Source organism: Apus apus, chromosome 2 (assembly GCF_020740795.1).
Source record: "Apus apus isolate bApuApu2 chromosome 2, bApuApu2.pri.cur, whole genome shotgun sequence".
NCBI classification, from domain to species: Eukaryota; Metazoa; Chordata; class Aves; order Apodiformes; family Apodidae; genus Apus; species Apus apus.
The window spans coordinates 81,956,858-81,975,303 of record NC_067283.1 but is presented as its reverse complement, the minus strand read 5'-3'; the positions used below and the strand labels follow the sequence as shown (position 1 = coordinate 81,975,303).

Here is an 18,446-nt window from a genome sequence, read left to right as displayed (position 1 = left end):
ATTGGAAATTTCTCAGAGCTAAGCCTAAAAACTGAGCAGCTGGTTATGACCTAGGCTTATATAGGCCATGAACCACATGTGGAATGAAGGAGTATTACATGTATGTTTTTAGGGCTTGGACTTCAGATTTCTTCCTTCTCAAATAAAATTAAATCAATAGCAGAAAATAGAATCTGATTTACACTAAGAACCTCACTGTTAATAGATATACATTGAGAGATCAAAACTGTGGTCTTCAGTGTAATGGAAGGAACTGTCTAGGCTAGTTGGTACTACACGCAAAGAGACTTCCTTCACAGTCTGATATAGTAGTATGGTATTATTCCAGCCTTCAACAAGTCACTTCTTGTATCATAAATATTTTATGATTCAAAATTACAGAATACTACCATTTTTGCACATAAACAACAAACTTAAACAAGGAGACTAACAGGAATAGAGAAAAACCACAACAAACCCTTCTATTAAAAGTCATAATGTGCCAAAGAAAAGGAAGAGCAATCAAGAGCCAAAGCTTTCAGAGCACAGCCACAAGGGTCAGGGCCAATATAGATGTGCCACACTGAAAGCAGGCAAGGAATTGTTGGAGGTAAAAGAAATCCTGCTTTTCGTTCCCTTCTATGTATTTGTATATTTGCTGGAAAAGCACATCTGATTTTTGTGCTGTGCCAAGAGCCTGCTGCTGCTGAGCAGCTACTAGTAGTGCCAGGGGAAGCTGGAGGGTAGCATGCTGCTCTGGAGATGCAGTGGTCTTCATTCTAGCCCAGGGTTCTCCCAGAAGCAGCTGGAAGAGCCAGCCTGCTTCCTCCTCCCCGTTCCCTTGCCAACATATGTCCTCTTGTCTACAGTCCAACCCTACTCCTTCCTACTTTCCTTCCTGCAGTGACAGTAGCCTGGCCTCACACCTCACCTTGAGTGGTAAAACTGAGTTTTGCCTTTATGGCTATCAAGCCTTGAACTTACACAAAGATTATCATCATCATTATCATACACACAAGGTTATTAAAAAGAACGTTACACTATGAAAAACCAAAGTGAGTGGTGGTGGGAGGAAACTGCAAAACTCCCTATAAACATAGACTGGGATATTTATAAATATAAGCAGCAAGAACACTACTTGCTCAAGGCTTTCTTTAGCATTCTGTGTTTTGAAGGAGAGGTGTGATTAACAGGAATCAACCTACATTTTTGAGTTTCCCTTTAAAACTAATTACCTCTATGGTGAGACTATTTCAGTTATACAATTTCATGTTTCAATTATTTTAGATGAAGCAAGCAAAGAAAGCTATGCAGTTTAATGTAAAAAATTAGCTTAGCCTACCCACTAATAAAAAACCCCACATTAAAACAATCTGTTTGTGGTAATAAGGCAGAAACTGACAAACTTTAGCTACAGACAAAAAAAAAAAAAAAGAAGAAATAACAATACTCATTTTTTCATTTAAGGATTCCTGTTTTAAAGGGAATAGAGCCATGGCTTGAATTCTGTTCTGAGTGCCTTAAGAAAAGTAATATAATATTTAAAGGAATAAAGACCTTCATAAAAATATTTATATTGGCTCTTCTATAACAGGTTCTTGGTATGCTTTACTGGCATATCAACTATACCTGAAATATCTGGTATTTTGCTGGTCTTAGTACAAACAACATGGCTGCTTTTTTTAACCTTTATCTAGACAAGTATAAATTATGTGCATGGCAGAGAAGCAGAGAATCAGAATGCAAATCTTTCCTCCCTCAAGTTCTGATTTAGGTCTTAAGCAAGACAATGTGTGCTGCTTTTTTTGAGAAGTTTTTTGGAAGTGAAGCAGAAAAGAGTGCTTTGATGGCAACAAAACAGTACTTTGGGCTTCGAGAACTTGTAATAAACCAGAAAAGCAGAAAAAAAAAACAAAAGAAGGAAATGTAAGAGCCCTGCTTAAAATGCTTAAAAATGTGTATGTCTACACTATTCACTGTTGGTTCTTGTAATTAAAAGTAAACTCACATAAACACGATAAGTTGGTATATAGCAAGAGCTGAGATGCCCAGAAATATTCTTTAAGACCTTTTTAAAGGGCCCTCAATTTAAAATCTTCTCAACACTGCACATGAGCTTTTGCTCAATAAACTGTAAGAGAACAGGTGAGCTCCAAATCAAAATAAAACCCTACCTATTCACTGAAGAGCCAAAAAGTGAAAGCAGAGCCCACTAACGAAATTAATTCTTCAGAGTAAGAGGATGAAGGGATCACCAGACTAAATTAGCTGTTCTGTCTTTTCCTAAAATGATTGTATGTCAAGACAGAATCAAGCAAAACAGCACTGCTCAGTAAGCCTGACACCATCTTCAAAGTTTTTCCACCTCACACACAGTTTTAAGAAGATAATGTTCCTCTACCCTAGAACAATGTGTTTTATCGAATTTTAAGCTTTTGAATACTACCAACCATATTACTGAAAAAAACAATTTTATTCTGACAAGTTACAATTTATTCTAACAAGTAGTGGAGTCTGCTACTTGCTGAGGTTGGCATTTTAAGTGCCTCCTTGTATCCTTCCTTTATTAAGGATTTGCAATTATGAAAGGGCACTGGCAATTCACTTCTCATTACTTTTGCTGAGGATGACCTGGAGCTAGATTTATGTGGGGTCTATGAGGATGATCCATTCCCTTGACTTTGCAAGGGAAAGCAATAAAAAATTAAACCTTTTACCTGAGGCACCTTCCATTATGGAGTTACGTCTTCTCCATATGACTCTGAACATACTTTTCAAGCATGCATGCATTACATGCCCTTTAAGACTACACTAAGGACCTGGTCACTGAGATAGTTTTCCACCTTACTCTGAAAGCCCTGACTGAATTGGGTTTCCAAGCACAATAAGGAAGGCTGGAACAGTCCCAAGGGGCCTGAACTGCCCCCTAAATAATTTGCATATCAACAGCTGCCCACTGGAAGGGAAGGGACTGGACTTGCCATACCAGTGATTCATCATGAATAGTGGGACCTATTCTGCTGTCTATGTATTGGAAGAGAGCTGCTGATACAGCAACTCAGTAGCCCAACTCAGCAGTTTAGGATCAGAAAGCTGACTCTTGGGAGAGAAGGGAAAATAAGGATCTAGTCAAATCAGTGTTGAACTTCTACTCAATCACTTGTGTTCACAGTGTCTTTGTCTCCCCATTTGCAGATCGCTTCAGGCTGGGTTGGATGCTTCTGACTGAACGCTGCTGCTCTCTCAGCTGTACACTTTAAAATACATACAGATGTGGAAGGGAAGAACTGTCAGACAAGAATGCTAGACAGACATTAGCTTTAACATCAGTCAGTAGAGGAACTACCAGAAGACCTGAATTAAGTTACTGTGTAAAGATGAGCGGTTCCTGCCCAACTTGTTTTCCTAACTGATGAAATTAAACCGGTCCTATAAAACACAGAACAAAACAAATCAAAAGGAATTAATTCTAAGTGAGAGAAACACAGGAAAAAATAATTAAACTGTTTTCAATCAAAATTTAATCCTAAAACATGACTAACGGCAATCCGTTCCCAATTAAACACTTTATTAGAAAACAAGAAAATCAAATAAGGATGCATATATGAATGGCAAGATTTTTTTTTTTTTTCAATGCTTACTCATGTATTTTACTGATGAATTTTTTCTAGCACTCAAAATCAAAACATATGCTTGGCAACAGACACAAAGGACAAAGATGTTATACTTAAAACTGAACATCCAGTTACAGCTCAAAGTATCAAACTCCTTTCTCACAAGAACCAGTTAGGAAGTTAGTCCTATGTATAAAGTTGCACCTACATGCAAAATGAATGGTTCAGTGTACAGCTGCTAATAAAAAAAAAAAAAAAAAAGAAGAAACACTCATATACCAACAATTCTTAAGATTATTAAATTGTTATCTAAGAGTGACCACAGTGAAAAATGTAATTTCAGCATATCATCAAACTTTCATTTTGTAAAGGAAAAAAGTGAAATGTTAAGATCTGTTTCTAAACAAAAGATATTCTCAAGTTAAAAGTTAAGTATTCTGTGTTGCAAATTGCATTTCAAAAACATTTCAAAGTACAGAGTGGTTTTAAATGGCAAGTGTTTAAATACTTCATCACTGGGGCAGGGGCATCAAAATTACATGCCCAGCTGAATTTTTCCAAAGGATTACTACTTGCTGGAAAAGTTCAATGCAGCTGTTATGGTAAGCCATATGCTGCAACAGATGTCCTCTATTTATCACTCCAGATTGCCTTGTTTGATATTTCCTCTTCAACCTAGATTTGACCGAAGTAAAAAAGTAAAAAAAAAAAAAGTAAAAAAAAAGTAGTATATTAACAAGCAAATAACGAAATGGGTTTCACTGCCATATAAATAAATAAAAAAAAAACTTAAATGAATTTGCCATAGAAGCATCTCACTGATTGCACAAGGGGAAAAAAAGTTCTATCCCATTTAGAGTTGGAAGTTGATGTGGTTCATACACGGGCGATAAGCCAGTGCCAGAGACAAAGAGAGAGCAAAAAGGAACCACTTGGGTTTTCTGTTGGGACAGAGTGTAGTAAACTCAGGACACACGAATGGGAGGCAAGGAGAATGAGGCTGGCTGTGATGGGAAAACCCAGCCCCAAGCAAGCCCATAAGAGAGAGAGAAGAACTCGCTTGCCAGGGGTATCACACTGCTCCTCACTGAGACTTCAGCACCCTGGTGACTTTTTCTGCCTCTTGCCCTGTCCACCTCCAGGGAAATAGGCACTGACAACCTGACAAAGGGTTTTTATTCCCTTTTTATCAGCACATTCCCTTTTACCCATAACAATACTTTAACTGCAACAATTTGCAGAATGAATTGGTGCCTCAGCCTATTGCTAAGAAAGCAGGGCAGCAGATTTTAGAAGGCAGCAATTAAAAAACCTTTTCTTATTTGACTGAGAGCAGCAGGGAGTGAAGTAGTTAATCTGATAATTCATAAAAATGTTGAGAATGATACTTCATTAATACAACAAATCCTATCAGTGAGTTTTCCCATTTTCTGAGCCAAAGTACTGACAGCATCTTGAGAAAGGGGGAAAAGACTGTTATATAATTAGACAGTAAATTGGAATACATTTTGTACAAAAAAGTAAGTTGAACTGTCAATATTGTTTGCAGAAGTGTTATCTGATAGGACAGCATCTTTCTGAAGCAAAATTACTCAACTTATTAAATTAGTTTGAGATTTGCCATTACATATGAGCTATAAATAGGATATGTTTTGAGTGGTTCTAGAATTCCTTGGAGATGCTGTAGTCTAAGTTTCCGAACTGATGTAGAGCCTTTTACTTTCCTGGTTTCCAAGGAAAATGGCTACTAGGATTTAGCATCTCATTGAATGACTGCACAACAGATTCACAGGAAGACTTTATAAAATGCCAGTTAATTCCTGCTCTTAATTTGTTTGGGAATCACTTCCACATTTCTAGAAATGACAACAATGTTTCTGTAGGTGATGCTAAAACCTAAAATGTAAACTTGGCCAGACTGTAAAATCATACTGTTGTGTTCCTCCTTACACAGCTGTGCCTTGTTATCACATCTCCACTGACTGAGAAATGTCAGCTCATTGGTCTGGAGAAGTACAAATAGGTATTTAAAGTATTTTCTAAAAATTATGATTATTTAGTAATTAATTTTGAAGACTCTCTGTAAAATCTGATTATTGGGATGGAAAAGCAGAGTAGCCCTGTAGCCATTGCCATTGCTAGTAACATGCCAGAGGGTTTGCTACAGTGGTGAAACCTCTGAAGCTGAGTTGCTTGAAGTTGTGTTGGGCCACTTGGATCTTTAGCTTGATTAACTGTAGCAGCCATTTCTGTAGACCAGGTGGCTTTGTTTGTTTTGCTTTTGATTGGCGTTGCACAATGGTGTAGCATAAGCTTAATTTCATCAAGATAGCAGTAACAAGGAGTTTTTCCACATTTAACAAATCTTTGGTTTCTTTTTTTCCCCATATCAAGATTTTAAGTGTAACAGCAGGGGACCATAAACTATTCTATGCAAAGCTTGAACTGTGAGATTAAATGTATGTTTTCACTGCAATCTGGGACTTGCAGAAAATTTGATGGAGTTTGGCATTTTATATTAAATTCTCACTGGCTCACAAAACTCAGGGCAGAGGTTGAAAAATTCCTTTATTAAAAGGATCTCAAGCATTGGGAGGGAGTCAAACCATTATATAACCTTTGGGAACTGAAAATGCTTTTGTACTTGAAGAAAGAAATACTGAAGAAACGATAATATGTAATTGCTCATTCAGCCACTGGCTTCAGTCCAGAGTAAACAGATACGGATTTTCAGCACACAATTTTATTAAAGTTGAAAACAACTGTTATTTAAAACTCCTAATTAGAAGTAAATGAGTACAAAAGATTTAATCAACTTTTTAAATTGATTGTGGTAGGACATTGCACTTACAATTACATCAATTTAAAGAAAATAGGAAAGATTTCTTAGAGTTAGTACCGTTCAAATCTCCCCTTTGAATGAAAACCATTTAAAACATACAAGGACATTTCAGTACCTATGCAAGTAGATTTAAAAATTGTAAATCTTATCCTAAATCTATTATTTAAAAAATAATTTAGCTTAAAGTCTGTAATCCACCCAAATATGCTTGGTAAGTTCCTAAAAACACTTGTTTAAAGTTATTACAAGGAATTTAGTTATCTGCAGAGGAGAAACTATGCAAGAAATGAATTAAGATCTTTTCTTTTCAACTCAAAACAAGCACTTCTGAAAGCTGTGTTTTGTGATAGCAATTATCTATCTTCATACTTAACCTTCCCAACTTCCCAAGGACATAGTGATGGCATGTTGGAGGTGGAGAAGAAGCTTATTCATAGGGCTACATATTAAGAGGCATTTGTACACTTTCTGCATTTATCCCATGTCTCAATTTTTTTAACTACAGAGAGATAGGAGCCCCAAATGGTACTTGGCAGTCTCATTCTCTTAGCTAAGCATACACTGAACCAAATCTACATCAGTCTTGTATAAGTATTACCATGGTTACACCATCACGACAGTTTAAGCACGTTGTCTGGCTTCTCACATTGTCTTTTTGAAGAGTTTGTAATATCCAGGATACATATTTGAACCTAAAACATATTATATCTTTATAATCTAATTTTCAGTTAATGTAATGCTGAAATCCTCTCTTTGGTTCTAAAAGCAACCCACTTCACACATTTATCTTCCTACCTATCTTTTTATACTAAGTATCAAAATCTGTTAGTTAATGAGGCCTTTCACTAGGCAGGCTTCCTTATACTTGTATTGCTCCATTGCAAAACTTGGATATAATTAAGAAATGGGATATTTAATATGATCAACACTCAAATGGCATCCAATATAAACCTAAGGGAAAAAAAAAAAGATTAAAAAAAAAAAGAGGGACATAATAAGACATTTTAGGAATTATATCAAGGTGAAATACTCTAAGAATGCAAGTCATGGAAGAGTCTGAGTTCTTTATTTAAGTCTGTGGGAAAGTCACCTCAGAGTGAGATAAAAGAGCCATTATTCATCTTCAAAACCAAATTTCCAAAGAGCAAGAGGGCTAAAAATAGTTGCCACTTCTAAATGAAAAGTTTATATCACAATAAAATTTCACATCTGTGTTTACACACTCCAGTAACTAAGCTAATGTGAAGGGCACTTTTGCAGAAAATTATTAAACTGATAAACTGGTTCCAGACCCTAAGTACTAAGTAGCCAGCCCTTTGCCAAAACATTGTTAAATATAATTTACTACACAAAAAAATCACAACTGTAATACCTTAAGAAGCACAATCAGAAAATAACACTACAAATAGAAAACAGCTACAGGTGTGTGCTTTTGACTCTGAGAACTGCCAACTGAAGAATTCCCGTTGTACCATGAAGTTAAAAAATCTAAAGAAATGGCCAGAATTACCTAAAAAAATAAAAATAAAAATAAATAATAATAGTAAGCATTACACTGAAGTAAACCAAAAGGTCATTTTAACAGAATATTCCCTTAAACCTGCTTTACACATCACTGTAGGCTCACTAACTTGCAATTACATAGATTAGTGAAAACACATGCATTTTTCTACCAAAAAAGGAACAGAAATGTAAGCCAGCTACATAACAATGTTGCATAATATGGGGTGACAACAGAGGACTAACCAAGCCAAAACACAAACTGGGCACAGCTGAAATTAAAGGCAACACTAATGAATACTGGAATTCAAAACCTGGGAAGTAAACTGAATTTTTTCCTGTCCAACCTGACCATGGGCTAAATACACTAGAACAACTCATGTTTCTTTGAAAGAAACATGTACAAAATGTCTTACATTGGTTTTTTTTCAGGAACTGAATATATGCTTTTTAATTTAGTGAATAAAAATGCGAATATACAGAGTCTATGCCTATCTACATATAGTACATATGTATAGTGTCAGACAGCTTATATATATATTTTTTTTAATTTTCTTTTGGTACATGTGATACAATGTGATAATTGTCATAATTTATATATTGTCAGTAGACAGTAGCTAAATCTCTGATACCTCAATATCAACCAAAATAAGCCGCATGCTGGCTGCCAGCACATGAAAAAACAATTTTCCCTGTCATTATTTATAGCTGTATTTCTTTATCATTGTGCATGTTCTAAAAGTGGATCATCCACTCTTACTTTCCAATCAAATATGGTACATACAGTTTGAAAAAGGTTGACACAATCATACAAGGCGCCTTTTAAACGGAGTTGTTTCTAATTCAGCTAGCTTGTTGTTCAGAGGCAGAAGCTGTGTTCTTAGTTGAGATGAATTTTGACAAAATGAGAAGAACAGCGGTTTAAATCACTTTATCTGTGACAGGTACTCAGTTATTGGATGGAGCCAATGGAACAAGGAGTCAGGTTGAATCTACCAACAGCTGCTTGACCTCACCTTCTCCACAAGGCATCAAGCGGATTCTTCTGTTATCTATGCTAACACTTCATATTTTTCATGTCATTTTTTGTTTCCTGATAGTAAAAAACCAGAAATAATGCTAAAATTGAATTTTGTGGAAGGGCTCATAATTAACTTCAACTCAGGAAAGGCAAGGGAGTCACTAATCAGTTACTTGTCATTATTAACAAGTGAAAACATTTTTTTTCCACCATCTGCAGGATCTGTGCTAATTTTGTATCATGTTCTTGTCTATTTATATTTATTAGGAAAGTGTTAATATTTAATTATTTTAATATTGAAGGCTTTTTTCCCATTAACAGGAGCTACTGTGGAAACTAGTAGCACAGTGCTGGGGTGAAAAGATGGCTAAATTAAGTACGGTGCACCGAGCTTATACTGACTTCTTTTCACTTACAGAACTATGTGAAACAAGATAATATAATTCACCTTCTCCTTGACTCTCTGGAAATTATGAAAGGGTGTAGGCAACGCTGAAATCTCTACTTCGATCAGAGTATTTGACTTCTGCAAAAATGCCTATATTCATTGGTATACCTCAGTTTATCCAGGTTCTTCTTGTAAGGACAAGTGATTGTGGAAGTGTTTCTGGAACAGTAATCTTTGAATATTTCAGGAAGTCCTTCCTGGGCATTAACACAATTTAATTTCATAACAGCCAGGCAGCTAACTTCCATCACAGCTTCTGCATGTGAGCCTGCACCAAAACCATTTGCTTCATGTGAGAAAATCTTGAAGACTCATCACTTTGCAATAAGGCTCAAGTTGCCCAATTCAAAACTTTAAGCATGGTAAAGTCTTCCAATATCAGCCTGAGTCCTCTGATAGCAAGGAAGAGAAAGACAAGACAAAGTAAGAAGTGAAAAACTCAATTTTGGAGAAACTGTGGTAGAAAGAAATCTCTGAAAAAGAGGAAAACTACAAACAGCACCAAAGGCAATCCTGACAAGCAAAAAGTCACTGGGATAGAAAGCTGGTCTGCAGGTTTAAATATCCTTCCAAGATTAGTCTTGAGAAATTGAAATTATAATCTCCTTAGCAACAAGGAGGAAGAAAACATGCATGCTGGAGGAAGGAACTAACATAATAACTTTTGCTCTGGTGAGCATGTGCTTCATCTTGGTGCAGGCAATGAATGCTTTGCTACTGTTCAGAAAAACTGAGCTGCTAAAAATCTCTCCTGCCCATATTTCTTCCCCTGCAGCTAAGTGCCTACTTAGCTAGCATCTTTGCCCTTTCAGATTTATGGACAGGTCATTTAGACTTGATAGGCTCAGATCCCCATCCACACAGCAAAGAAAATGGCACTCCCCAATGTAAGGCAGGAAGTTTGTGCCCTTTCTAAAAGTAACAAACAAGAACAGCTTTTACGTAGAGAGGATACACAAATAACATGAGGTGGAAAGGCTCCAGGTATTATGTTTATTCCTAAAACACATTTGCTATTATTTCCTCTGTACTTCCTTCAGGCTATGGTGGCACTACTGAAATAATTATCTTCCTGCCACTTGAACTCAGGAAGGCTGATGGGAGGCAGAGAGAACTTATTTTATTTTTCCTTGTGCCCACCACCAAGCTAAATTTTTCCATTCCTGAGGCAGCTGCTGCTGCTGCATCTTTCCTTCCCCTGAAAGGACAGAGAGAAGAAATCTAAATGGGACAGCTGTCATGCTCCAACACATTACAGTAAGCAAATGAGAATTGATTCAGGTGCACAATTCCAGCCTGTTTCCTAAAAGTTGCAAGATGAGAGGTGCAGCTATGAGTCTTACTTTGGAAAGGAGCTTTGTAGAACTCTACGACTATCACGTTTGCATTTTCAAAGCAAGGGCCATTGACTTTCATTCTGAAAGGCACAAAACCTGGAGAGGGCAAGTAGTAGCCTTCTGGGATGTACTGGCTATTGAAAGCAAACAACAAACCCAATAAAAAAACAGGCCCAGACATAAAATCTTGAAAAATCACTGACTTTGATTCCATTCCCCAGGGTCACCATCTTGCTCTGCTCCCCCTTCATAGATGTTCAGCACTCCTGATGCTCACCATCCCTGGGAGCTGCATCTACCCATATCAAGACTGGTTACTGCCTACCCATTGATGTTCAGTACCTACTTCTTGGTAGTAACAGTTTGAGGGCATGATAGCACACACATCCTCTCCTTCTGTGGAAATTCAGGAAAATTTAACTAAATACTGTGCAATGGAAGGAATGCCATCTGTAACCTAGTATCTTTTTTTTTGAATGACCCAATGCCATTATTGTTCCATTTACAGACAGCAGGGGAAGTGCCACTGTGACTACTGAGGTGTACTGCTGATGTTCATTAGCAGTTTGCCACTTACTACTCAGAATATATAGGCAGAATGCTCCCTGGAGCCAGGACACAGACCATGTAACCAAGAGACAAACGAGGATGTTGAATCTGAAGTGCTGCTTACACTTTATTAGACCTGTCAGTAATTCTGTCACTCTGCAGGAGGCACCACCTGAGCTTGTGTAACCAAGTAGCTCTGCCCCATTAATCCTCCTAACAAGTATGAGGTGATAGGTGGTGTAACTAAAGAAACAAAATTAAATATAAAAACCTACATGTGATAAACACCATAAAGTTTATTCAGACACCCTCAAGGAAGGAACCTGGAGTCAGCAAGAGGACGATAATCTTATCAGTTGTATCCTAAATGAGGCCTGACCCACAAGGGTAATTTTTTTCTGCAGAAGCATAGATGATAGCACGCCCTCTGATGCTTCTATGACAGAAATGAGAACTTTTCTTCCATAATTTAGTAGGAAAGTCATAATGGAAATACAGGCATTGTAAAAAAGGGTAATAAAAAGATCTTAAGATTTTTTTATTTGTAGCATTAAATTAATCACAACATTTATATCAGCAATCAAATAGAGTGAAATGGCAAACTGAAAACTAATAAAAATAATCTAGCTTCTGTTTTGCATTTTAAGCAGGATAGCTTAGGGCACAGGGGAAAAAAACACCATACATTTCAGGTCAGTGCTGTTTGACAGCATTTCAGTATTTCAGAAGAAAAGTCCTACCTTGAATTTTGTAAGGGAAGAAGTTGAAATGATCTTAAAAATACCAGATTCTACTACATCAAGAAAGAAGTAGCCTCTACCACTATCTGCATGCCCTATGTAGAAGATACATCAAAGAGCATGCAATTAAATTTCAGAAAAAAGGCTTCAGAAGATGATGCTGTCCATCTCTCCAACACGCTTTCCCATTGTCCTATCGGAACCACAAGAAAGGTGAAGAAATGTAATGAAATTCTCCTTCTTACTATATAGGATATAAAGGAAATTAATAAAAGCGAAATCCAGCTTGTGCATGTATAGCCCTACACCAAACAGGAGGTAAAGCAGAGGGAGAGCAGAGGATTCCTACCACAACATATGTGTGTATGGAGTGTATCACTTGCAAGAGTATTCATGGCTAACTGAGAACAAAGCGACCAGCAACAAAGCCTGCATTCATCTGTAAACTGTCCGCATGATCCTGTATGCATTACATATATCCAAAGCATTTTGTTCTGCTAAAGAAGATGGCAATACAATAAAGAGTTACAGATGCAGCAAGTGGCATGCAGCACGGATCTGTGTTTGAAAGACCTGTATTGAGTTTGAACAAAAAATACTGAAAGATTCAAACCTGTGACCAGTTCTCTGATTTCCAAATCTGTAGTCTTGCGGAGTAACCGTACTAATGCTGGGATACCACCACAGTTTTTGAGAGCAATTTTGTTGTCATCATTTGCCTTCCCATATACCAAGTTTCTCAAAGCTCCACAGGCACTACGGTGGACTTCTGTCATCCGATGGTCCAACAGATCCACCAGTAACTGTATTCCGCCTTGTCTTCTTATCTGAAACAGGCCAAAGTGACAATCATAAGATTAGAGGAAGAACAACAGTATTCCATATGCTATCCAACATAATTAAGCTGTGGTTTATGCAGGCTGTGCTCCAGCAAAGGTATGCCGATAGCCCCACAAAGCTGCTACATTACACTGCTTTGATTCCTTGTATTATTTTTTCAGTGGAAACATAACTGTACCATGACAAACCTGAACCTCTGTAAAAGTAGCCAAAAGTTAGTCAGGAGTGTTGCCTCCTCAAGATGAGGGAAGGCCTTATAGCCCTCTAAAAATACCTGAAAGGACATTGTAGTGAGGTGGGGTTTAGATTGGAAATTAGGAATAATTCCTTCCCCAAAAGAGTTGTCAAGCACTGGAACAAGGACGTGGTTGAGTCCCCTCCTTGGAGGGCTTTAAAAGACGTGTATATTTGGTGCTTAGGGACATGGTTTAGTGATGGACTTGGTTGTGTTAGGTTTACGGTTGGACCTCAAGGTCTCTTCCAACCTAAATGATTCTATGATTCTACGGTTCTATGACTCACTGAAAATAAAGACTGAAAAATGATTCATCCTTTGAGGTTACAAAATCGAGCTATACAAAATTACTCATACATAAATCATAGATAAAACTCTCCCTATTCTACTGGCTTGTCTGGCATATTCATGTTTTTATAAGAACACCAAGACTCAGCAAACAAAGCAGTTTTGTAGTTAAAAATGTATATACTGTGATTTTACATTATTAAATTGAAATGTTTTAATGCCTACACAGTTACAATACAGCTTTGGGCATTATACCATATCCGACTTTTTAAGCAATATGCAGATCACCTTGAAGAATACAGCAACTGGCACTACATGGAGTGTGCAGGGATGTGAGTGGACATTGGTAAAATATATCAACATCAGATGGAAGCTTTTTGAGAGTCCGTGATTCTACTGCTCAGAGGAACCAAGACACCTTTTAGTTTAGAAACCAGAAAAACAGATCAAAGAGAAAAGGTGTTACAATACATCTCACTGGTTAAAACTTTACCCTTGTGAACCGATGACTTGCAATGAAGTAATTCCTTTCCAAGCCAGGAAAAATTTACCAAGTTTATCTGGGAGGTGTGGGGAGTGTGACTTGTTTGTTTGCTAGCTTGTTTTTACAATTCATCACTATTTAATCTTCTGATTAAATCCTACTAATCAGGTTATCAAAACCAAGCACACTACACAAAGAGCCACCCACATAGCAAAACAGATGACATTTGCTGAAACATGCTGGGAACAAAAATCTTTGCATCAGTTCTACAAAAGAGGAACCAACCACTGAGCTTCATACTAATATCTGAAAAGAAAAAAGATCTGACTTAAGAAGGAACAAAGTTAGAAAATACACAAGTCGTTCCAGTGTGATGAGTAATATCAGGAACAACAGAACGGAAACCAGCCTCCTGATCTTTGTGAATGGCATGTTTAAAGTACGCTATGCTGAATGAATATTTTAATTGCTTCACTGCTAAAAAAAAGATTATTGATGAGAAAAAGTATTAACTTTGTAGCAAATACCATTCTTTGTACTACAAATAATCTGAAGACTCAAAGGGCTCTGCCTCTGTTCAGAGGCATGCTGAGCCCTCCTGGACATTGCCAAGTGGCACCTCATGCTCCTCAGCAGTTTCTCTTGTGGATGCACTCGGGAGACAGTCTTTGCTAATTTCTAGGAAAAAGGTGTGGCTCTCCCATGTTCAGCCAGTATTCCTGAGCTGCAACTTTCTTTTTCAGTCATGTTACCTGACACTAGTATTCGGAGCATGCAGCTCCTCCTCTCCCAGGAACCTGGGAGTCAGAAGCATACTGAAGTGATTAAAAAATACTTTCTTAAAAGTGAGGGCATTAAATATTAAATCTAAAATGCACTTCTGTCAGAAAAAAATATAACAGAAATGATACGGATGTTATGTAACACTTTACCTCACTTGACAAAATTTCTTCAATCTTGCTGAAGAAAGAACCTACTCTTACCTGGGAAAGACAAGAATTATTTTGCAAACTTTATTTGAATTTCCAGGCTTGAATACCTGGCAGAGTGGCTGTGTCATGCAGGCAGAGATAAGAGCTCAGTTCTGATGCTTTTCTTCATCTGGATTACTGTCTTGCTTTGGTTTTGTTTTTCCAACCGTCCATTATTCACTAGAATTCTCACCCCATCTTTGTGTTTCCATCATATATCTATATAGTTGTTTAATAATACATTCTCCTGCAGGTTTATATGCCTGACAAATTGTGACATGGATGTTACCAGAATCTATTTATGTTTATGGAAACTGAGGCAAAAGAAATTAAAGCCTTTGTTCAAGTCCTTTACAGAATTAGATCCACAGTCTGGAGGACAATTCTGACCTAGTGAGTCTCCTGGGGCAGATCTCAGCCGAGCTAAGTTGTCACAGCTCCAGGGAGTTCAACAGCGGAGCTGCTGCCAAATGTCTTTGCCTACAATACTGGGATGGGTGGATAAGCAACAATTTTCACCAATGGAGCATCAAATCCCACTCCCCCAAAGGACTTCTGAGAGATACTTCTCTCTCCTGACTTTATATGAAGAGAACATTTCTCAATGCAATATTTATTGACACATCAGTGGCTGCTGCCTTGCCACATCTAGAAGAAAAATAAAATAGACTATGCCAGAGTCTGCCTGCCTGCTAGAATTGAATAATCTGGACATCCATAAATCGATGGGTCCGGATGGAATGCACCCATGGGTGCTGAGGGAACTGGGGGAGGTCATTGCTAGGCCACTCTCCATCATCTTTGGTAAGTTGTGGGCAACAGGAGAGGTGCCTGAGGACTGCAGGATAGCAAATGTCACTCCAGTCTTCAAGAAGGGCAAGAAGGAGGACCCAGGTAACTATAGACCGGTCAGCCTCACCTCCATCCCTGGAAAAGTGATGGAACAACTTATTCTTGGCACTATCTCTAGGCATATCAAGGATGAGGGGGTCATTAAGAGCAGTCAACATGGTTTTACCAAGGGGAAGTCATGTTTGACCAACCTTATAGCCTTCTATGAGGAAGTAACAAACTGGGGGTTGGACTAGATGATCTTTTGAGGTCCCTTCCAACCCCTAAGATTCTGTGATTAAGATTCTGTAATTAGCATAATAACAAGTTATCAGGAGATACAGGAGATCAACTCTTTTTTTCACACAGACGAATCCCAGAATAGCCATTTCTTAGGTCAAAAGACATACTTTCAACTCTGCAGCACAACCACGTTTGCAAAGTCATATCATAAAGTTTATTCTTCCTGTCTTGAATATATTGTCCCTTTTTTACACTCTTATAATTACCAAAAAAAACCCCAACAAACCAACCAAAAGAAAAGAGAATCAGACTATAAGTATTAAAAATGTGGAGTGAATCCATGTTGTGGTAGTTCTCAAGTGAATCTTTTAATCCATGGACAAGGTTAATTTCTGAATGCTCTTTTCAACTTTTTCTCACTAGAAATATTTTGTGTATGTCTTTGGAATATATTGTCAGAGAGTTGCTAAATAAATACATCAGGATGCATTATTTTACACACGGCACTATGGAGTGTATAGCAAATCTTCTGAGAACCGGGAATCCCAGACTGCACATGCCTGAACTCATTCTGTTGAGCCTTCTCAGTAAATACTCAACATAGACCTGTGCTGATCAAAGTAAAAATGAAAGAATGGAGATGACATGCATTTTAAAATGAATTTTTTTCTGTGGATGAATGCAGAGCTGCTTTTCTCTGATGAGTCACATGAGTTCTCCTTCTAGTAAATTTTAAACTTTCCTTTTGAAGTTGGCATTCAATCATTAATGTGTCTGTCTGCTTGCTGGTCAGAAGGACTTGTACTGGTCAAGTCCCATGATGCCATGACACAGACAGGACAGGAAAAGCTGCCAGACTTTCTGCTTCACAGACCAATAAGAGTGCACTCATGTTGGTATGGTATCACAGTTTTTTCCTCTGGTATTGTATGAAGTTTGGTTTTGCACTGCATCTCGGAATGTATTTGTATATGCACTCTGCAGATACAAAGTGAACTTGGACTGAAGAAAGGGTTCAGACCAGTGCTGGAGGCAGTGAAAATGTTATCCATGTCCTAATTAGGATAGCCTGGATGTCTCATGCCATGAGCATTTGAGAAATGCAGTTTATCAGTTTCAAGGCTGAACTTTGATTCAACAGATTTGGCTTCAGTGGTCAAGAAGCCAAGATTAGTTCAGAATGTGTTTATCATAGCAAATTTTCCATGATTTGGATATTAGATATTAAATCTACTAGGAGTTACATGTGAGCAGCCTCAAGCATATGCACTAGTAAAACAAGCCAATAATGCATTGATGATGTCTGAAAAAATACAGATATACTTAATCATAGAAACATAGAACGGTTTGCATCAGAAGAGACCTTAAGGACCATGTACTTCCAACCTCCCTGCAATGGATGGGGACATCTTCCACTATACCAGGATGTTCCAATACAAGAGATTGGATGGATGTATGTTAATAAAATAAATGTACAATGTGAAGGATATTTAGATACCCGGAATGCGAGGGCACCTGTGTTGTGAGGACATCTGGTCAACGGCTGTCCAGCATATAAACAGAGATGAAACAGGAAAAGTAGTGAACCCCACTTGTATACACAAACCCTATAGAAGAAGAGGCAATACCAAAGACCAGATATGTGAGGCCACTGATGGATGGGCTGCTGAAGGAACTGCTCAAAGGATTGGAGAAGTTCAGAGTTTTTTTTTAAGTGGTAAAGCAGGAGAGAGGGGGAAGGAATGAATGACAAAATTATCACAGGTCTTAAGGGAAAAAGCATTCTTATGGGATGCTTTCAGGTCATTGTGGCAGTGTGAAAAACTTAGGGGATGTTTAGCAGAAGGGCAAAGGTAGGAAAACAGAGAAATCCAAATGCATGGGAGAGGAATAACACAAGAAAACAGAGAAAGAAGCTGGTCACACATAAATAAGTTATGCCTCAGTATGCTTGTCTGGCCAAACCCTGCTGCTGATCACTGCAGTCTATTATATCTTTCCATCCCAAAGGACTATGACAGTTTTGAGAGGTGGGCCCATGCAAACTGCATGAAGTTCAACAAGGAAAAAAAGAGCAAGGTTCTGCACATGAGTCAGGGTAATCCCAATCTCAAATACAGGGTGGGCAAAGAATGGATTGAGAGCAGCCCTGAGAAGAAGGACTCAGGAGGTTTGTTTGATGAAAAACTAAACATGAGCCGGCAATGTGCACTTGCAGCCTAGTAGGCCAACTGTATCTTGAGCTGCATCAAAAAAGTGCAGCCAGCAGGTCAAGGGAGGTGATTCTCCCCTTCTACTTTGCTCTCAGAAGACCTCACCTGGAGTACTATGTCGAGATCTGCACATAGAGCTCTTTGAGTGAGTCCAGAAGACAGCCACGAAAATGATCTGAGGGCTGGAGCACCTCTCCCCTGAAGACAGGCTGAGAGAATTGGGCTTGTTCAGGCTGGAGATGAGAAGGCTCTGGAAAGGCCTTATACCAGCCTTCCAGTATCTGAAGGGGGTTTATATGAAAGGGGCTTTT

General features: G+C 38.1%; 1 protein-coding gene across 9 annotated transcripts in view; it reads right to left on the bottom strand.

Annotated features, from left to right (window-relative positions):
- CTNND2 (catenin delta 2) overlaps nucleotides 1–18,446 on the bottom strand; it is a 646,650-nt gene that overhangs the window by 129,654 nt on the left and 498,550 nt on the right. For all 9 annotated transcript variants that reach the window (XR_007888643.1, XM_051610842.1, XM_051610849.1 and 6 more), the window contains one exon: nucleotides 12,644–12,857. Coding sequence is in view for 8 of the 9 variants with exons in the window: in XM_051610842.1 (XP_051466802.1) it covers nucleotides 12,644–12,857 (214 nt within the window). In the remaining variant the exon portion in view is untranslated. The remainder of the gene's footprint in view (nucleotides 1–12,643; nucleotides 12,858–18,446) is intronic.